The sequence below is a fragment of the Erithacus rubecula genome, assembly GCF_903797595.1.
Source record: "Erithacus rubecula genome assembly, chromosome: 2".
NCBI lineage: Eukaryota > Metazoa > Chordata > Aves > Passeriformes > Muscicapidae > Erithacus > Erithacus rubecula.
Genome location: NC_136685.1, coordinates 31,017,367 through 31,036,486, shown reverse-complemented (window position 1 = coordinate 31,036,486; position 19,120 = coordinate 31,017,367). Strand labels below are relative to the sequence as shown.

General features: G+C 40.0%; 1 protein-coding gene across 2 annotated transcripts; it reads right to left on the bottom strand.

The window, feature by feature from the left end:
- Positions 1-100: 100 nt before the first annotated feature.
- Positions 101-12,198, bottom strand: IRAK1BP1 (interleukin 1 receptor associated kinase 1 binding protein 1). 2 transcript variants are annotated; one of them, XM_079332602.1, is made up of 4 exons: positions 11,797-12,191; positions 5,314-5,379; positions 1,342-1,472; positions 101-417 (listed from the first exon to the last, which is right to left on the bottom strand). In XM_079332602.1, exons 1-4 carry the CDS (start codon positions 12,061-12,063, stop codon positions 147-149), a joined length of 735 nt encoding a protein of 244 aa, XP_079188728.1. In that variant the 5' UTR covers positions 12,064-12,191; the 3' UTR covers positions 101-146. The 2 variants fall into 2 exon arrangements, with proteins under 2 accessions (XP_079188728.1, XP_079188729.1); XM_079332603.1 differs by lacking the exon at positions 5,314-5,379 and having other exon boundaries at positions 11,797-12,198.
- Between the last annotated feature and the right edge of the window lie 6,922 nt (positions 12,199-19,120).

Below are 19,120 nucleotides of genomic sequence, written 5' to 3'. Positions count from 1 at the left end.
AAGCAGTTGTGAACTGTACTTTCAGAATTAACTGTAATCTTAATTTTAGGGGATAGACTTAACATAAGAATGAAGTAAAAAAACCGTCAAAAAGCACAAGAAAGCATAAAAATTTTATTAAGAAAATATGTAGGATTTGAAGGTTTCTAGAGCAACTTGCTTCTCCTGTTTTCTTTTCCCTTTATCTCAAACACAGCAAACACTCTACAAGAAGCATAAGCAGTAGCATTCTGGATTCTTTCCTGCAGAGTCAGTGAATCAGCAGACTGTGCCAGGTGACTGTCTATGTAGCCTCCCCATTCTTTTGTTTCTTCTTCTTTTATCAATAAAGGCTTTCCCAAGGCCTGGCCAAACAGTTGACACACTTCCTGGGCTTTCCGGCGCGTGTTTCCGATGGCAGTGACACACACCTGACGGCTGGGAGGCAGAAGCAGCAGCACAATAACAAACAGGTCCAACTGCTGTACCCGTGCTCCTGCCAAGCTGGTTTTTTAACTTCGTGGGTTTTGTAACTGCAGAGGTGCTAAGGCACATCACCTTCGCCCAGCTTCTGGGCCACAGCTTGGGTATTGAGGGGAGAGTGTGTGGAGGAAATGTCAGCATCCTCACTAATTCTGATGAGATCAAGCATTTCTAGCACCTGTATGCTGCAGGCATCCACGCTGAGTTGTGCAGAGCAAGAGCTCAACCCTTGCTCTAGGCATTTCAGTGGCTCAGTGGCAAGGTATACTAGCACCTGCTTAACCTCACTGGCCATACTTCCTGATCTCCTGTAGATACCTCTGACATCCACTTCTGGCATCTGGAACCTTTAACAGCAGCTAATTAAGCTTGCTTCTTGGACCAGGCAGATCTTTTCTTAAAAGAGGGAAAACCCCTTCTGCCCCTCCCACTTAGTGGGAAAAGTCTGGACAGTGAATAGTCAGCGCCACACCTGGTTCTTTCCAGACCATGGCAGCAGCTAACAGTAATGGGAATTGGCAAGGGTACTTAAAATTATCAACATCTGGTAACACACTTGCACCCTCCTGAATAAATACAAGTGAAATCTACACATGATGATGTAATCAAAGCCAAATTCTGTTGACCTAAGATTCACAGCAGATTATACTCTGGTGGAAATGAGTGGAAAAATAATTTTTATTACATTCCGCTTTTGCACAGGGACAAGAACAAATTCTATCTGCTAGGCTGAACAGCATTAATTTGTAAGTTATACTTAAATCTCTAACATAAATATTAATATGTGTGAAGGAAACTACTTACTCTCATTGCAAACAGCATGAATTATGTATTCATGTAACTGAGGCTGTAAGATTTTTGGCGTGTGAGAGAACTTACCGAAGGGTGTCTATGGCTTCTGGTGTATGGTAGAAATGAGGTGGATTGATGGTAACAGAGGTTCCTAACTTTTCAGTGAGTAGATTGCAAATATTCTGCATTTGTCCAAAATCACTGAATATGATGCAGACCTGGGAGTGAGGGAACAGACATCACATGAGTAATATTTTCACTTTCCACTATGACTCAACACTTTTATTTAAATGAGGCCAGACATCTACAAGCTAACTAAACATACTAGTCCTGTATACAACTCCAACATGAGCTTATAAGACTTCTACATAGCCCTAGAGGTTTGGAAGAGAAAGAAGTTCATTAAATGGGTTAAAACTGAGGATTAAGAAATCCCTTTCTGAGGAAATATGGTATTCTTGGTATGCAGACAATCTGAAGAATGAATGTGCTCTTTGGTGCACATGACTAGATACATCCTGGTTTGGCCCTTCTTAGATTGCTAGATGTTAATTATGCAGAAGCTCAAGAAAAATGATGTGGAAAATATTGTGCACAAAGGAAAACTACATTTGAATTCCAAGCATAAGGAAACCTCAGCTATAAGATTAAGCTAAGCCCAGCCCAGCTCAGCTTGCAGTGATCTCCAAATCCTTCCTTGTCTGAACAGACTCATTGCAGTGCCAAGAGCAAACTGGGCTCTTCAGACTTGGATTAAAAACTATTTAAACACCTAGCTGTCTCTGGCTTTAAGAAGCATTAAATGAAGATGCATTAGGAATTCAGGACCTTCCCAAATGTTATGAAGCAGGAATCGCTATCAGCCTGGAATCCAGAGCCCAACAGTTTTCCTGCTGGAAAATCCAGCCAGGCAGCAACTTTCCAGGCAGGAGCCAGCTTTTCTCTGTGGGAAAGCACAGCTGCCAAGACTGAAGCAATGACACTGAGCTGATATAGCATTCTGGAATCAGAAATAAATCCTGGTACTCTAACTCTTTTTTTAGAAAAACTAAAACCTCATCTTCACTTCCAGTACAACACTCTCACCATGAGTCAGGTTCACCTTCGTTCTTATCCCTGACTTGCTTCTTTTTGCATACTAGTACAAATACAGCTTCCATAGGAGTGGAAAAAAAAAACCTGCAATAAGGAAAATTCTACTGCCAGCACCTGTGACATACAGTTGCCTCCATGGCTGCTGCAGTTCTATGCATCAGTCTATGCATCAGTCTACCCCAGTGAAGGGATATGATACAGAAATCCAAGTTACAGCATGTCAACTGCACTGCAGCAGCTTCCTGTGTGCATACCAGAGATTTATCTTGTGAAAAATGAGATAATTCAAGGAAACTGAGTCTCTCAGTGAGTGAGGAGGGAGCTATTTCATATACAGAATAAGGTAGGAAGTAGTTATTGACAATTATCACAAAGTAATTAATGCTCCCATGTTGTTACCCTTGACAGCCTTTTGGTGTAGTACCTGAGCCTTATCCTGGCTTAGATCCTTGCACTGGCTCAGTGGCTCTGAAAGGTGCAGTGTCAAATTAACAGAGACTGAAGATGAGGCTACACTTACAGATTTTTCTTCAGTGGGAGTTCTTGCAATAGATATATTCCCCTGTGATGCTCTGCCAGAAAACTGTCATGGCTGTATTTTGGGGAAAGCCTCACTATGAGGATAGTCATAGTGTTTTCCTGATTGCCATCAGCATTTACAAGATTTGCTCCTTCTAGGGGATGAAACAAAGGATGACGAAACAAAAGAACTATGGGTCTTTAGCAAGAGATAAATTGCTCAGACTGAGGCACTTCTGGGCACTCAGGAACTTTAGTGTTTAAAAAGAAGCACTTGATCAGGTATCCTCATGGGCAGAAAACAATGGAGCAATAGCTGATTTTGCTGTTTCCCCTCCTAAAAAATTCACAGTTTTCATTTAAAGCTACATCTAATAAATTCCACTTACAGAGAATACTCAAACATTAAAATGCAAAGAAATGTTTTAACTTCATCGGTTATTAAGGTTAAAAAGTGTGAAAAAGTAACATGAGGCTATGCAAAACTATTAAAGACATCCCAATGTTTGGATAAGGCTGTAAAAGACAAGAAGTTATGGTTTATAAGGAGGCAAGTCTATTAAGAAATGCACAAAACCAACATAATCTTCTTCCCACGAGAATGCCATGCAATAAATGAACTATTATGATAAAGATATTATAGAGCTTTGTGATCTTATACACAACTTCATTCTTCTGCATATTTTCCTTTGTTATAACATGAATTAAAATTATCTCCTTACAGTTGAAAGAATATATTGAATTCTTCATTATACTTTTAAATAGCTATTTGCCCAGGAATTTTCCAGTCTTATAAAAATTCTTTACATGAGACAAATGGAAAAGAGTTTACAGAATGAAGTAACACAGGATTTCCAAGACTTTACATATAACAACAGATGTAATGGCAAACTCTTTAACAGAGATGTGAGTGGAAGTGAGTTTTAAATTCATTTGTATTGTTAAAGTAGGCAAACATGTTGGTCAATGGAACTTCATTGGTTTATGAAGCTGCACTAATGAAACAAGGATATACATAAAGGGAGAAGCAAGGAGAGACTAATCTCTGCATTAAGAGTGGCCACACTGCTACCTCAGAGTGCAGGGCAGCCAAAACAGCAGCACTGTGGCTGGATTCTTCCAGTCTCAACCCTGGGGTCCCAGGCAACCACACAACTTTGCAACAGCAATTACAGCTGGACCAAGCTGCTTACAAATCAACACTAAATCCAAGCAATTAGCTTTCCACATTTAACCCTTGTTGTATAAAAACTATTAGCAGAAGACAGATAATTGGTTAAAGCTCCTTCTTAAGATTGAAGTTGCAAGCCTAAGCTTGTCTGTAGCTTAAATAACATTTCATGTAATAATTAATAATAGATTTTTTTTTAATTTTTAAGTACAGGTCATCCAAAAAACATGGTGATTTAAGCTCTCAAGGTAGTAGGTTCTCCATGAGGAAGCTGAAGTCATTCTGAACATGACACTGATACACACCACTTAAGTATTTTAAGACTCATTTTAAAATACAAATTTTGTTCTCCAAATTCTCAATCATTTCTGTATTTATTGGTGTTATTAAGATGAGAATATGCCTTAAAGCAAGCAAACTAAGGAGGCTGAACCTGTTTAAGAGGACTGTAAACCACAGATCTATAAAACAGCTATCATTTTATTGCAGGCTTCCAGGTTTACTTTGTAAGAATCTCCAAACTTGCTGGGTAGTGATTGAAGTTTTATGGTCTAAAAAAATACATTAGCTGAACACACATAATTTCCCTCAGTGAATGTTTCAAGTACAGCATTTATTTCCTACTATTGCATGAATGTGCAAATATATACTTCCCTTAGCAGATACTGAAGTAAATGGGATTATTCCCATAATATCTGCATTTCACAGTGCACTTTTTACCTACAAAATTCTGAGCCAATTACCCAGGAAACAATTAGCTTTACTTTACGTAGAGCAAGCTGATGGCAGAGTTGTATAGAACAGACCAAAATCCAGGTGGCCTAAGCAGATCTTGCATTTGCTTCCAGTTCGAGGAGCTACAATAATGAAAAAAAGAAAGCTGAGCTGGGGGAAAAAAAGGTTATTAACTGGGGCAGCTTTCTGAACTCACCAACTCATTGCAAGAAGAAGAGGGCAGGAAGGACTATGGGTGAAGGAGAGTTCAGAATCATTAGTTTGCTCACATCACCCCAGAACCAAATATGCCAGTCTGTAGCATCAGGTAATATTCAAAAAGCACACAAAAAGTTCATCTGAGAATAAAACAAGCCCTGCACACAACAGAAGACTGCAGCTGAACTCTGCTATAAGCTTCATTTTTTAAACAGCTTTTTTGGACTATGCTGCCATTATGCTCCTTGGTCCGAGAAAAGATAATCTGCAAATTTTCGTAGGTCCTTGACACACTTCTTATTCTTTATTTTATTTTATTTTTGATCAAGCTGAATACATACCTCTGCTTCCATTTGGTAAGTATTTTCTACTTTACTAAAATCTTCTGTTACAGTAATATTTTCTTCCTAAAACAAAGTAGAAGAATATAATCTTAAAAGACAGAAATTAATCATCTGCACTACGTACATGGTGTCCTAAAAAAGTTGAACTGTTTTGGCACATTACTTATAACTTTGCGACAGAAATTTTGAATTTTCCATGCAAAATATCTTCAGTTAAAAATTAGCTGGATATTAAAGACTTCTTGCATTATTCTAAGGAATTATACAATAGCTCTATAATGTGATTTTGCTGCTATTCCCTTGAAGAGAACAATTAGGTCATAAAAGTGGCTGCTAAGTGGAAGCTGTGTGTATTAGTGCAACTGTAAATTCACCTGGTACAAGAAATATAGAAGCTTTAATTGCTTTTAGAAAGTTAGTATGTGAAGTGCTTTTTAGGCCCCTATTTTAAGGTATTTTAGCAGCTTGTAGCAAGGTCATATGAACAAAGACTTAACAGCCATTATTCTGGCATAATGGCAACCCTTGAAAAAGGCTGTTGCACCAGGGATACCTCAGCATCAACAGCAGCTACACTGTCAACATAATGGCTGCACAGAGCACCAGCAAATCTTGTAGGACATGTAAATAAGATACTGAACTCAGGAAGATACAGAATAACTGCAGTTACATGTGAATGTTTGACCAACTTGCTACTTTCTAACAGTCACATATCTTTCACCCAGTTTGCTCCGCAGTACACACTTTTGAAGGAACAATTTATTGTGAAATTACTCTAACATAGTAAAAAAAGCACAGCCTACAGTTTAACTGCAGCTTTGCATGAAACACCCATGAACTGTAGTAAAGCAGATACCCAGCCTTCCAGCTACTAAAGAAGTTTTATTTACTAAATTTATTTGCATAGGAAATATTTGCCTTCAATGTTGACACATTTCAAAAGATGTTTTGTGTCTGAGTATTTCCTACAGATGCTCAAGTCTTCAAGTTTATCAGGTAGCATGCATGCGTGCATAAGTTTATGCAAATGACATTAACTATGAGAAGCATTTTCCTTTAAAATATTATATGGTTTTATTACCATTGCATAGCAGTCTATAAAAAAATTGAAATTTCAAAATTTGTGTCATGATTGGTTGGTAGTACTCAAATTCAACAACAGTCCTATTTTTAGATATTTTCAGAAAATCTCTTCTAGTAAGAGCAAGGATTAGCATGGGCCAGTAGTCCACAAAAGCCGTATTTTTTCTTTTATGTAGCTGTCTGGGGTTTGATAAAGAGTGATCAAGACAATCTAGCACCAATAGCTCATTTAATTTACAAAATGGGACAAATATTAATATTTATGATATAATTCAATTACAATTGCCAAGAAAGACTTTTTCTCCAGAGGTTTCACATGTCCTGTAGAAATTACCACACAGAAAACACAGACTTCTACAACTCATATCTTACAGAAATAACTGTGCTGTAACACAACTGTAAAATAGAAAAAAATGCATTTGTTTTCCCCTTTCCCCTCTCCTTAATCCTTTTTAGAAACAGGTTTGCTTTCCTGCTGAGCAGATCCAAGCCTTGGAATTCGGCTGTGCCCTCCCAAGGTTCCTGTGTATTTAAGGACACTGCCATCCTGTGGCACCAAGTGCTATGGCAACATCGATATTAAGGAGTGAAAGATAATTTTTCACCATGTATTACAAAATTTCCTTCACAGCTAGTTTTAATCCCACCAAACTTGACAGTAGCTGTACGTGCCACTGAAGATAAATGGATGAAACAATTGCTGAAGTCATAACAAGGTGGCCTTCTGTGATACACTTTCTGTTAGATACTTGGCTTCTGTTTGTGACTGTGCTCACACAAAGATATGGAAAAGACAGGTAGGAGACAACAGAATCCTAAATTGGAATCAAGACTGAGACTACTTCAAAAGCAAACATTTTTCTTCCCTACTGTTTATGTCTACTATTCATATTTTGGCTGAGGAAATACCCGTTTCATTGCTACAGCCACAGAAGAAATACTTTTTATTGTGACTTAGGGAAAACTGCACTTCAGGTGTTCTGGACATCTGGAATAACTTCCTCCATTTCCTAAATCCATAGGCCAAGAATCAGAGACAAAAATTAAAGAAATATAACAATATTGGTATCTCAATCACCCCAGAAGCCATTGGACAACTCTGAACAGAACCACACTTGAATTCTGCTTATAAAATCTATTTTTTATGTGGCATCACATCACTGCTGCAGGCAATCTAAAATAAACAAAGATGAAAAAGATAGTCAAGATCCCATCTAACATACCAAGTCTAGAAATATGCTTTTCTTTATATTTTCACTCTTTTCAATTGAACATAACCTTATTTAGCCCTTCCTCCTATCTGCTACTTCTGAACAATGTCTTCATCACAGGATCATTGTGCTCACCCTCATGACACTGGCTGTTTACAGGAATGACTGCTCTTTTCCTCAGAAGAGAACAGGGAAAAAAATAAACGGGTAAGCTAGCAAAAGCACACTTCAAGGAGACAAATAGATAACAACACACTAAGAGAACAGTCCATCTGCGTCCACTATGTGTTCTGCTCCTGGCTAATGACTTAACAAAACTATGAGACTTTTCTACAACACACAAGCCAAGCCCGAGCAAGGGAAAGCGTTTATAGTTTGGAATGTATGCTAACACCTGTTGGGTAATGTATGCTGGTATGTGTAAGTGTAAATAAAAAATATCTGGAGACACTTGAAAATGTCTCTTAAAATCTAGTTGCACATTTAAACTGATCTATCCAGTATAACTTTGCATTATTAAAATAAAAATATTTGAACAACCAAAAGAGTTCCACCTGATCACGGCATTTTTGTTCTTGCCAATATGGAAATAGTTAATGAGAACCCTGATGTATGCTCCTGTCTCCTGACAGTCACCCACAGTGTCTGCAGATAGTTAAGGATGGTGAGCACCTTCTGGGATGGGGTAGCTGTACTCCAGCCTCTCATCCCCCTCACTCTGCCTGGTCTGTTTGGCATGAGATGACAATGATAACCCAAAAAACTACGGTGAAAAAGTTTCTGCTGCTTAATGAAGAAATAATGGAAGTATATGTAACAGTTGCTACAAGAAAGACAAACAGTAGATTTGTACTCAGCAAATGCAGGGTACTCTGGACATATTTCTTTAAATATGTGGTAATATAAAAAAAAAGGTGATGACATACAGGTTTTTTACTTTCATTCAGGGATATAATGACATTGGAAGATTTTCTGAGTGAGCAGCTGAGTGAGCAAACTTTAAAACCTTTTTTATCTGACTGTATGGATGTGCATCCATAACTGTGACTCCTGAATAGGTGTTGAAATATGGAAAATACTGCACATAAATCCAAGGGAGGTATCCCAGTTCAGGCAATCTCTAACCCAGAGCCTACCAGATATAGTTTGCTAGATGGTTTGTTTCGTTCAATAACACTCTGACAGGTACAACAAATATTATCACAGTTATTTTAAACAAGGTGCCAATGCCAATTGTTAGATATAGCCATTAAAGAAAACAAGTGTCATCTCCACACCTCTCCCCAAATAAATCATAGATGGCAAATACAAAATCTGTTTGCTTCCAGAGAAAGAGAAGAAAATGTTACTTTTGAGCAGCTGGGCTGATTAAGGGAGATTGCTTTGAAGGCTGCAGGGAAAGCAAAATCAATGGGTAAACCACATTCTGTGCTCTGAAGTACTGCATATACTTACAGCACTCTATAAATAAATGCCACTATGTGCATCTATTTCTGATTAAAATCCTGGGTAAATGTATATGGAAATCAGGTGCTGCCCCCAGGCATCCTGACAAGCTGCTAATGCAAGCTCCTGCTGCTGCAAAGGTTTATGCACTTCTGATCTCACAGACTTCCTACTATAGCCACAACAAGGGTTAAAGAAATTGTTCTGTGAATTAATTAAAAATAAATATATAGCCTAGTTAGATGATTTCTAAAGAGGCCTTAGATAAGCTTGCAACAACTAGAACCATATGGAGATCGTGAAGAGAGATTAATTTTACAGTTGTCTAGAATGGTATTAGCTGCAAGTGAAGTTAGCAAACGCAGTTAGGAACAAATTGCCAGCAGTGAGAGTTGTTAGTGGAAAGGCTGCAAGGCAAATAAAAGCTCCAGCAGTAGAGTGATTTAAAACTGGATGAAACAAAGCACTAAAAATTATACCGTGGGGAACTACTCTGAAAAAAAAATAACTTCATGTTGTTTTTCTCAGAGTTCCCTAGAGCTAACACTTTGCTAACACTGAGAAACCCACAACTCAAGCAGCATTTCACAGTCTCTCAACTAAATGGAAAAAACATTTCCATTCTCCAACACACAGCATCTCTGAAACAGAAAAAAGATAACTGTGAAATTATTGTAACTATAATAAGACACTGAATGCTCTCACATTGTAAAGACAGCCCACTCTCCACCATGCTCAGATTACATTTCTGAACCTGACTTTTATAAACCCAAATAACACCATTTGTTTGTCCATGTCGTACTTCAGTTTGCAATCCCTTTTTCTAGCCAGGAGTGTGCACACAGCCCCTTTGAAGCACACTCACCTACTGAACACCCTGCCTACTCCTGTTGTGTGCCAGCCACCACATACTGGATGATCCATGCTATCCCAATGCAATCAGTCTCCACTCAAAGCTGGAAGTCAGTTGTTTAGATTCACTGTAGGGTAAATATCTGCAAGTATCTTTCCTAACCTAGCCACGCTCTGAAGAATTATTTAATTACAGTCAGGACAAAAATGCCCCATTATCTGATAGCTCACCATGGTGGTGGGCACAAAGTGTAACATTTTCTCTACTAATAAGAACGAATGCATACTGAATTGCTTTGTCTTCTTCTATTCCTCTTAAAATCCACCACTTCCAACTCCTGTTAACTCACTCAATAGTGAAGGCATTTAACCTGTAATCCCTTATAAAGATGCACCAGTTTTGGCTGAATGTGTTATCCTGATGGCAATGGAACCCATGACAAATGCTGCCTGTGACAGACAGGCACCCAGCCATGATCAATACCCAGTCTAAAGCAGCCTCCATGTCCCCTTGCCATCTAGTCCCAGAGCTGCAATATGAGCTTTTTCAGGGGCTAAGTGGTCTTCTTTATTGCCTTCTTTATTCCTGAATGATTTGGACAGATACTTCAGCAATCACGTAACAGTTAAAAAAGAAACAAAAACAACAGGTAATCCTAAGTTGTTTGGGAAATTAAAAGTCGGTGCCAGTACTTATCTTCAAAAGCAGGCAGCATCAAAAATTTGGGCATGCATTTCACTGTGGGTACATCAGTTGAGGCTGAGTAACTTACTCTCTTACTCTGGATTTACTAACTCTGACTTGCACTGTAACATCATGCAATATCAGGAAACCCTTCTGCAATTCTTTTTACTCCACTGAATAGTGTTCATAACAAACTATCATCTCCCTTTTCCCCCAGCTTGTCTCTGAATACACTCAAAAGGCACAAACGTCTTAGGGAACTTCAACAAGAAGTAACTTGCCAAAACAACTGCTCATTCCATAAAAGATCAGCGTTTTTGTGAAATCCAAAAACATCATCAGCACAACTGTTAGAAAAATACCACCCCTTTGGAGCATTTACTGTTTGTACAAAGCTTTAAAGGCAACACTATACCTTTTCAATGCTGTGAAATTACTTCCAGAGGCTAAAAAACTCACTATGGTAAAGGAACACTTTGGGTCTACATGGGGCTTCAGTCACTTCAGCTATCTTGATCATATCCCACGTTTTTCAAAACCCCTCTGCTTAAGTAGAACAAGAAAGCGAGAGAGGAAAGAGCTGTGTATGTATTTGCTGTTAAGCTCTGGTAATAACATAGTTACTCTGACACAGGTACAAGTTACGCTGCTCTTTACAACTTTACCAGTTTCATCCGCCTGCACGGGCGAATGCTGTGTTACACGAACAAATCACAGAATTAGGCTGGAAAAGACCTCTGGAACCATGGAGTGCATATATATCCACTAGACCATGGCACTGACAGCCACGTCCAGCCTTTCCTTAACGCCTCCAGGGACGGCGATTCCACCGCCTTGGGAGTCGAAGCAGGACGGCTCTCACATGCTAAACAAGCAACCTGTTGGAAATCCCGAGCAGCGACATTCCCCCTTTTCCGCTGGGGCTGGCATGGCTGCAGCCTTCCAAAGGCAGGCAGGCTGTGCCGGCAGAGCCCCCGCGGCTCAGCACCGAGAGCTCCGAGCCCGTGACTCCCCTGCCTCCCGCCGGCACCAAGGCCCTCCCGGGCGCCCTTCCTCAGGGCCGCTCCGGCGGGACGGCCCCGCACCCCGCCGGCTGCCGAGGGGACCGGGACCGGGACCGGGACCGGGAACTGCCCCGCCCGCTGCCCCCTCGCCTTCCCGGGGCAGGTCCCGACGCCTCGGCGGGCCCCGGGCGGCGCTCACCGGGACGCCGCGCTGGCGGGCGCTGTGGGCGATGTACTGCAGGCGGCGGGACACGCTGCTCCGCGCCTCCGCGGCCGCCTCCTTGCGGCTGCCGAGCCGCAGCGACACCCGCGCCCGATCCGGGAGCGCGCTCAGCTCCGCGCAGCCGCTCACATGCACCTCCCGCCCGGGCAGCGCCGCGGGCCCGCCGCGTCCCTCCGGGACCGGGGCCGGGGCCGGGTCGAGCTCGGCGAAGACGCGTGAGGGGGGCGGCGCGGGCGGCGCCATAGCCGCGGCGATGGCGGCCCCTCACGGCATCATGGCAACCCCGGGGCGCCACGTCACAGCGCCCGCCCGCTCCCGGCCGCCGCCGCGCGGGCCGCAGCGCGCCGCTCCCGCACCGCCACGGCGCCCTTGCGGTAGGAAAGGAGCTCAGGGATCATGGAGTGCAGCCTATGGCCGGACACCGTCACGGCAACTGAACCATGGCACAGAGTTGCTTTCCTGAAGAAACACCTCCCGGGACGGTGACTCCCCCATCTCCCTGGACACTCCCTTCTGGTGTATAATCCCCCTTTCTATGAGGAAATTCTTCCTAATGTCCAACCTAAACCTCCCTGGTGCAGTTTAAGATCATGTGCTCCTATCTTGTCGCTGGGGGAGTCTCTCCGCCGCTGGCCATGGGGACGCTGCCGTGGCAGTGCCCAAGGGTGGCCCCGCCCGTGAAAGTGACTGAGCGCAGGACAAGGGGACAAGATTCACACCCGGGCCCAAGCAGGGTCAGCCAGAGCAGGTTGCCAGGTCCATGTCCATTGAATTTTTAGTATTTCAAAGGATGGAGCCTCCAGAACCTATCTGAGCAATCCAAGTCAGTGTTTGACCATACTCAGACTAAAAATACAGGACTTCTATGTTCACCTGGGGTGTCATGTGTTTATTTTAACCTGTGTCCCCTCTGTCTTGTCACAGGGTAACACTAAAAGTAGCCTGGCTTCCTTGTCTTCCATCCATCAGGCATCTATGTATAGACTGGTGAGATCTCCCTGATCTTTCTCCAGGCTGTAGTTCCAGCTCTGTCAGCTCTTCCTCATAGGAGAGATGCTCCAGTCCCTTTGTCATGTTCACGGCCTTCTGTTGCACTTTCTTCAGTATTTCTGTATCTTCCTTGTGCTGGGGAATCTGGAAAACACTCCAGGTGTGCCTCACCAGTGCTGAGCAAAGGGGAAGGATCATCTCCCTTGGCCTGCTGGCAATGCTTTTCCTAATCCAGCCCAGGATGCAGCCGGCCTGCTTTGCCAAGGGGGTCCATGATCTGCCTGCTGTCCTTTTCTGCTTTCCAGCCACTGAACCCCCAGTGTGTACTGGTGCCCAGCATTGTTCCTCCCCAGATGCAGGTTTTGGTGTTTCCCCTTGCTGAATTTCATGAGATGTTTCTCAACCCAGTTCTTCAGCTGGTCAGAGTGACTGCGAAATGAGTAGCTCAGTGGCAAGCTCTGTATGTCAGGTTTTATTTGTATGAGGGTTTTTGGGAAAGACTCTGGATATGTCATCACTGTTTACATTTGTGGTACATTGTGTTTTGATTACCTGAAATCTGTAATCTGGCACAGAGGCTGGTGATACTGTATGCTTACACAAGGTCTTGCAGTCTTCAGAATTCATATTGCAAGTGTTGGAAAGTCTGTGTTACATAATGTGGATAAATATTGCTGTACTCTCCTCCTAGATAAAACACGACATACAAAGACATTAAGATCTGATTTTAACACTCAGATTCCTTGGAGGCAGAAGGAAGCAGAAATACTGAGGGAGTTGAAGCCCTGCCTTTTGTCCCCTTCATTACTCTGCTTGATGTGGTGTGTGCTTCATGTCCTGTCCTTAGACAGCTTCTGTACAAATTTCCTTTCTTGTCATTAATAGCACATCTGCCTTGAGAGGTATCAGTGACTTCTGCCTGCTTTGTGACTTTTGGAGTCTTCTGCCTTTGAATCTGATTTTCTCTCCATATTTGCTGAGCACTTAAAGCTTCAAATGAAACAGATTGAACCTCTTAGGTATTCATTACATCTGGAGATGACACTCCATGTTTCTCAGCAGGAACAACCAGAAGCAGAGACTCCTAAAATTTTGAGTGCAGCTGACTTTGATCAAAGTTATATGACAAGACAAGGAAGATGCTTGTAACAGAATCAAAAAATATCAGTGCCTAGTCACTTAAAATAAATCAATTTGAGATCTTGCATGGATAAATTCTGGGCACTGCTGACTTTAAGAAACAAAATGCAAAAAGGAAAATGAATACAGAGGAAATTATAAATATATATTCCTCAGAAATAAATTCTTTCATTAAACAGAGAGTTAAATGCTTTTGTAAGTAGTCTGTCACACATGTGCTTACTTTTTTGTTGTTTTTTTTTTCTTTTGCTTAGCCAAGATGTTTGTAGAGGAATTACTTAAATATGTAATAGTATCAATTGATACTAAGTATTGAACAGTGCTTACCAAGAAATCATTAATAAAGCTTTTAAAGAACTCTTGGATAATGTAATGAAGCCAAATTGTGTATTCTCCACTTTTTTCATGTTCAAGATAGTTCTGATTTAACCATTGATTAAGAGTGATTTGCCTTTTTATGAGGCTGTATCAAAACAAAATCTGTTGCAGTATTTACACTCAATATGTAGATATGCAATGAAATCTCATAGGTGTTACTTCAAAATTAAATGCTGTGTGATCTTTAAATTTTAGGGAACACAGTGTGTCTTGTAGAAATATTACATAAAGGTAACATATTTAAGAGCTTAATTTGCTGAATCCCAGAAGATCTTTCTAAGACCAGATATAAAATTATCTGAAATGCAAGCTAATCTGTAGAAAAAGACCTCTCTGTGAAACAAGGTCAAATGTGACTGAGTGGATAGTATGCACTATAAGAACATCATACACCAGGGATCATTTAATTACTAGAGCTGCATTTCTGCTTTGCACTCTTTAAAGATACATGGCAAAGCTCAAGTTTAAGTGTATTGAGAGTCTGTCACTCAGAATTTGAATATAGAGCCAGATCTACGGATAATAAGCTTTTCCTGACTTACATTTTGAGTAGGAGGAATCTTTGAGTATGATGGATTAACCTGTTGTTTTAGAGTTGGAAAAGCTAATTTAATTGTGAATATCATTCTGCTAACTTATTGTTGAATTAAGAAATTGGAAACTTAACTACAGACCGTGAAGAAATAGAGACGGTGCTAAATGGTGTGTGGGATTTGTTTTTTTCCTTAGGAAACAGATGGTTTTATGTTTGGATCTATTTCTGTATTGTAGCAGTGAAGTGCTACAATGCTTATGACTTTTAGCAATGGATCTGGATTTGTTTAGTGAGGTAAGATTTTTAAGGTTTGGAATGTGTGTGATGAGGAAATCTCTGTTAGGCTGCTGCCAAATGACATTTTGATGAAAGGACAGTTTGCAGTAGCAATGTTGACTGATGTATTTCTGTTGTCATGTATCTCAGCTCCTGACTTAGGATGCTGCAAAACATTTAATAAGCAAAGGCCCTGTGCCATACTTACGTATACTTGGTTATTTCTTGCAGTGTTTCTGTCACTCACTTCCTACATAGCAATGACAATTGCTCTGTAGGGCAAATAAATATTCCCTGTAAGCCTAGTTTGTTACCCTTTCAGAACCATAGGAAACTCAAAATTGAGAAGATTGGGTCCAAACAAATGGAAAATAATCCTTCAACATTTAAAATTATTTTGTCCGAATTCTAAATTACTGAATTCTTAATAACAATCACCAGGGAACTCTTAACTTTTACTTGAGTATCTTTTATGTTTTAAGAAGAAGCATGGAAGAAAAAGAAGCCAACACTTGTAGCTTTGTCCCTGTTGGTGTTTTATTTTCAAGATCAACATTTACTGGATAAGATGGACCCAATGTAGAACTTAGATGATTTCTGTAAAATCTCCAATATTAAGGAAATGTGTGTCCTTAGAGGGCTTTTTTCCCCTCATGGACTAATGAGAAAAGCAGACTTGCCAAGGCTTGAGAGGAACGTATTAATGCTCACAGGAGTTGAGGCTGGTGAGAAAGTTTTCCTTTTACAACATACAGAGGTCTACAGAGAAAGGGAAATGCCTGGAGTCCTCTCACTTGGGCTGTGCCTCCAGAATTTCCAAGGATTGTTAGTGATTTCTGTTGCTCAGGATGCCAGTCAGTGAGTCTCTGCTCTGGATGTCACTTGCTGGAAGACACACTCCAAACTTTGCAACCAGAGTAGAGGAAGTAGCTGGAAAATTTTCCAGTATTGCTGGAAAATATGAATGGTTTCATCACATTTTTACTTTACTTTAAACAGCCTTCCTCCTAAGTAGTCATTTGACAAGATAATTTGTTTTGGATGTAACTCCACACAAAGCTAGAGTCTCAGGCTGAGTGCAGATGTAATCTGGCTTTTTCTAGTTTTAAATTGGTCCTATTAATACAAGTGGAGATTTCTTTACTCTGCTTTACAAAGTGAACTTTAACATATAATGTGAGCAATTATCTTGTTCTATGATTGTAGTTAGCTGTTGGTGTTGATTTAATCTATTGACTGAAAGCCCACATTCTTATCCATTTCTGTAAAACTGTGAAGAACTTAACGCAGTTGCTAGTGAAATCAGTTAAGAGACTGAAATCATGGAGCATACTGATATTAATAATGTTGTCAAAGAGAAAGTTAGGTTTAAGACTAGTAGAATTAAGATTTAAATTTGTTCTCTCTGGTAGACATCCCTGAAATGTCTTATGTCCTGTGCTCAGCAGCTAAAATTGTAAAAAGTCACAGTCTTTGTTCAAGGGTTTGAACATTGCAGAAAGGCTAGGTAGCTCCTTGAAGAGGTCTTCAGCATTGCAAGGAATTATTCTCTGTAAGGAATAAATCTTTGCCAAAAATGTGTGTGTAATATTTTAAAAATAAAATATAAATAAATTGTAACTTGAAGGTAGTCCTACAGAAAAGTGTAATTTAAAGATACTGGCTTAGAGTAAACTCTTCATTAAAATTTACATGCCTAGTAATTTTAATACAATTTATTTAAAAATTTATCTGAGCTTTTATAAGTTCTAAAGGAAATAACATATATTTTCTCCAGTCTATAATTTTATATTTTCTTAGAAGCTCATGATAACTGTGAATGAACAGACATGTATATTTCTCATATAAAAGTACTGCTAAACATCTGGGTATTCATTTTCCACAAATACTCCTTTTTAGCAAGGCAATAAATCTTGATAATTTCACCACCAAGAGCCTGACAGTTACAGCAATTACATGTTCAGCAGGAACACTTTAAAGAAGCTTTGTGGAGGCAGCTATACAATTGAGGAGAATTATGCAATGGTGGATTTTAAGAGCAAAAGTAATTCCTGCATCCTGACCTCTGTAAAAGGCCACTCAGCTTTCAAAAGTTTAGATGTGAGTTCACCAAACTTTTTGAAGTCTTTTGTCTTGATGGAAAGATTTTATATTATGGAGTGCTTCTTGATGTTCGTGGGCAGATCTTTATTGATTAATATTCTGAGTAGAAATGATGAAATTATATGACACCTGTATAAACAGAAAAATGCAGACTAGAAGATGCTGGAAATTAACACATCTATTCTTTTCCAAGCAATCCTTGGTAGATTTTAGGCTACCCACTTCTAAAAACCTTTGATATTACAGATTTTTTGCACATCCACTTCTGTCCTCACCATCTTGTGTTTGCAAATGTCATTTTGATTCAAGGGATGCACTGATTCAGCACTTATTATAATCAGCATCAAGGAAGAGACACTGTAGTCCATAGTCCTCCTCCTTCCACAAGCAGAGGTCCTTAATATCAGGCAAAATTCCCTCTGCACCATTTCTGTGACTTCCCTCTTACACAGCTGGTTGCAGAGACCTTGCAACCTTGCAGAGAGCTTTGAAATGCAGAGCAATGGAGTTTTTATTCCAAATTTCTTTCTGGGACTCAGTTCCAAGACCCTGCTCTTTGCTGATAGGTATAGTCTGATTTGCCAACAACCCTTAAATTCTGAAAGGTTTGGGCCCAGGGCTGGTTTTTTCCCCAGGTCAGCTTTTATCAGTCCTATTTGTGGAAATTTTCTGCTCATTCACAAGTCTTTTAATGTAATATAAATAACATGATAGAAAATATGTAACTTTAAAAAATCAATGCTTAAATTTGTTTATTCAAGCTTGAATTAGATTTTTTTTAAAATTTAAAAATAATTATTTCCTTATATATTGTTTATTTATTTAACTATACTGAACCTATCCCACTGTCACATGATCGTGTCATGGAGAAACAACAGCTTCTTTTTCTGCAGAGAAAGTTACAGTTTCATTTCTTGAAGTACAAGATTAATTGAGTGTGGGATGCAACAAGTGTTGGCTTTCATTAAATTACCTAGGCACTCATTATTAGATTTGACTCCAAAATTGGAATCTCCTGAATCAAGGAAGTCCATATTTGGACTGCACACAGACTGAAGAGTTCCCTTCCTCAGTCTTTCTTTTCCAAGCTACAATTCAGAGTAGATCTTGCTGTTGCACAGTTGGTGGTGGAAAAGGTAAGGAATTAATCACTTTAAATGTAGGCCAGTCATTGGATGATCTTCACCTTTGCTCAAAGAAAAAAAAAGTACATGGGATTGCATCTTTCAAATATTTGCAATAAGATGTTACTTTGGTATTTATCGTAGATCTTCATAATGACTTTAAGATTACTGTTAATTATGCTTATTGATCTGAAATAATTAATAAACAAAAAGCCTGTAAAGTTGCATGTGACAGATGCTTCTTTCAAATATACACATCCAAAGATCAAGCTGTAGATGATGAAAGAAAGAGATGTGAGAATAGCTTTGGGAGGTGTGACAGTTCAGAAATTAGCTGAAATATGGTGAGCAGGAATTCAGATGCCAAGTGGAAGCAGAGTGGGAGGCTCAGACCAGGGCAGCTGACACCAAAAGGCTGCATTTGCTTTTATGTACTCAGGAAGATGAAAGTTTGAAAGAGGATAGGTAGCAACACAGAGGCAGCCTTAAAAGAGTGAATGGAATGGTGTTAGAAATGTCTTCCTAACTTTTGTGCCAACATTTTTTTTCTCCACACATTAGAAGTTATTGGAAAAGGCAATAAAATTCTTTCTCTGTTTTTGGCAAGCTTTCATTAATTACCACTCAGATTTTCCATGATGAGAGTTCACATTCTCACTTTTGAAGACCCTGAATTTTTTCTATGTCATCTGGGTTTTGCTTTCCTCAGTTTTCCTGCTCATTCTACTCAGTCCAACTGACGTGTTTTTAATCT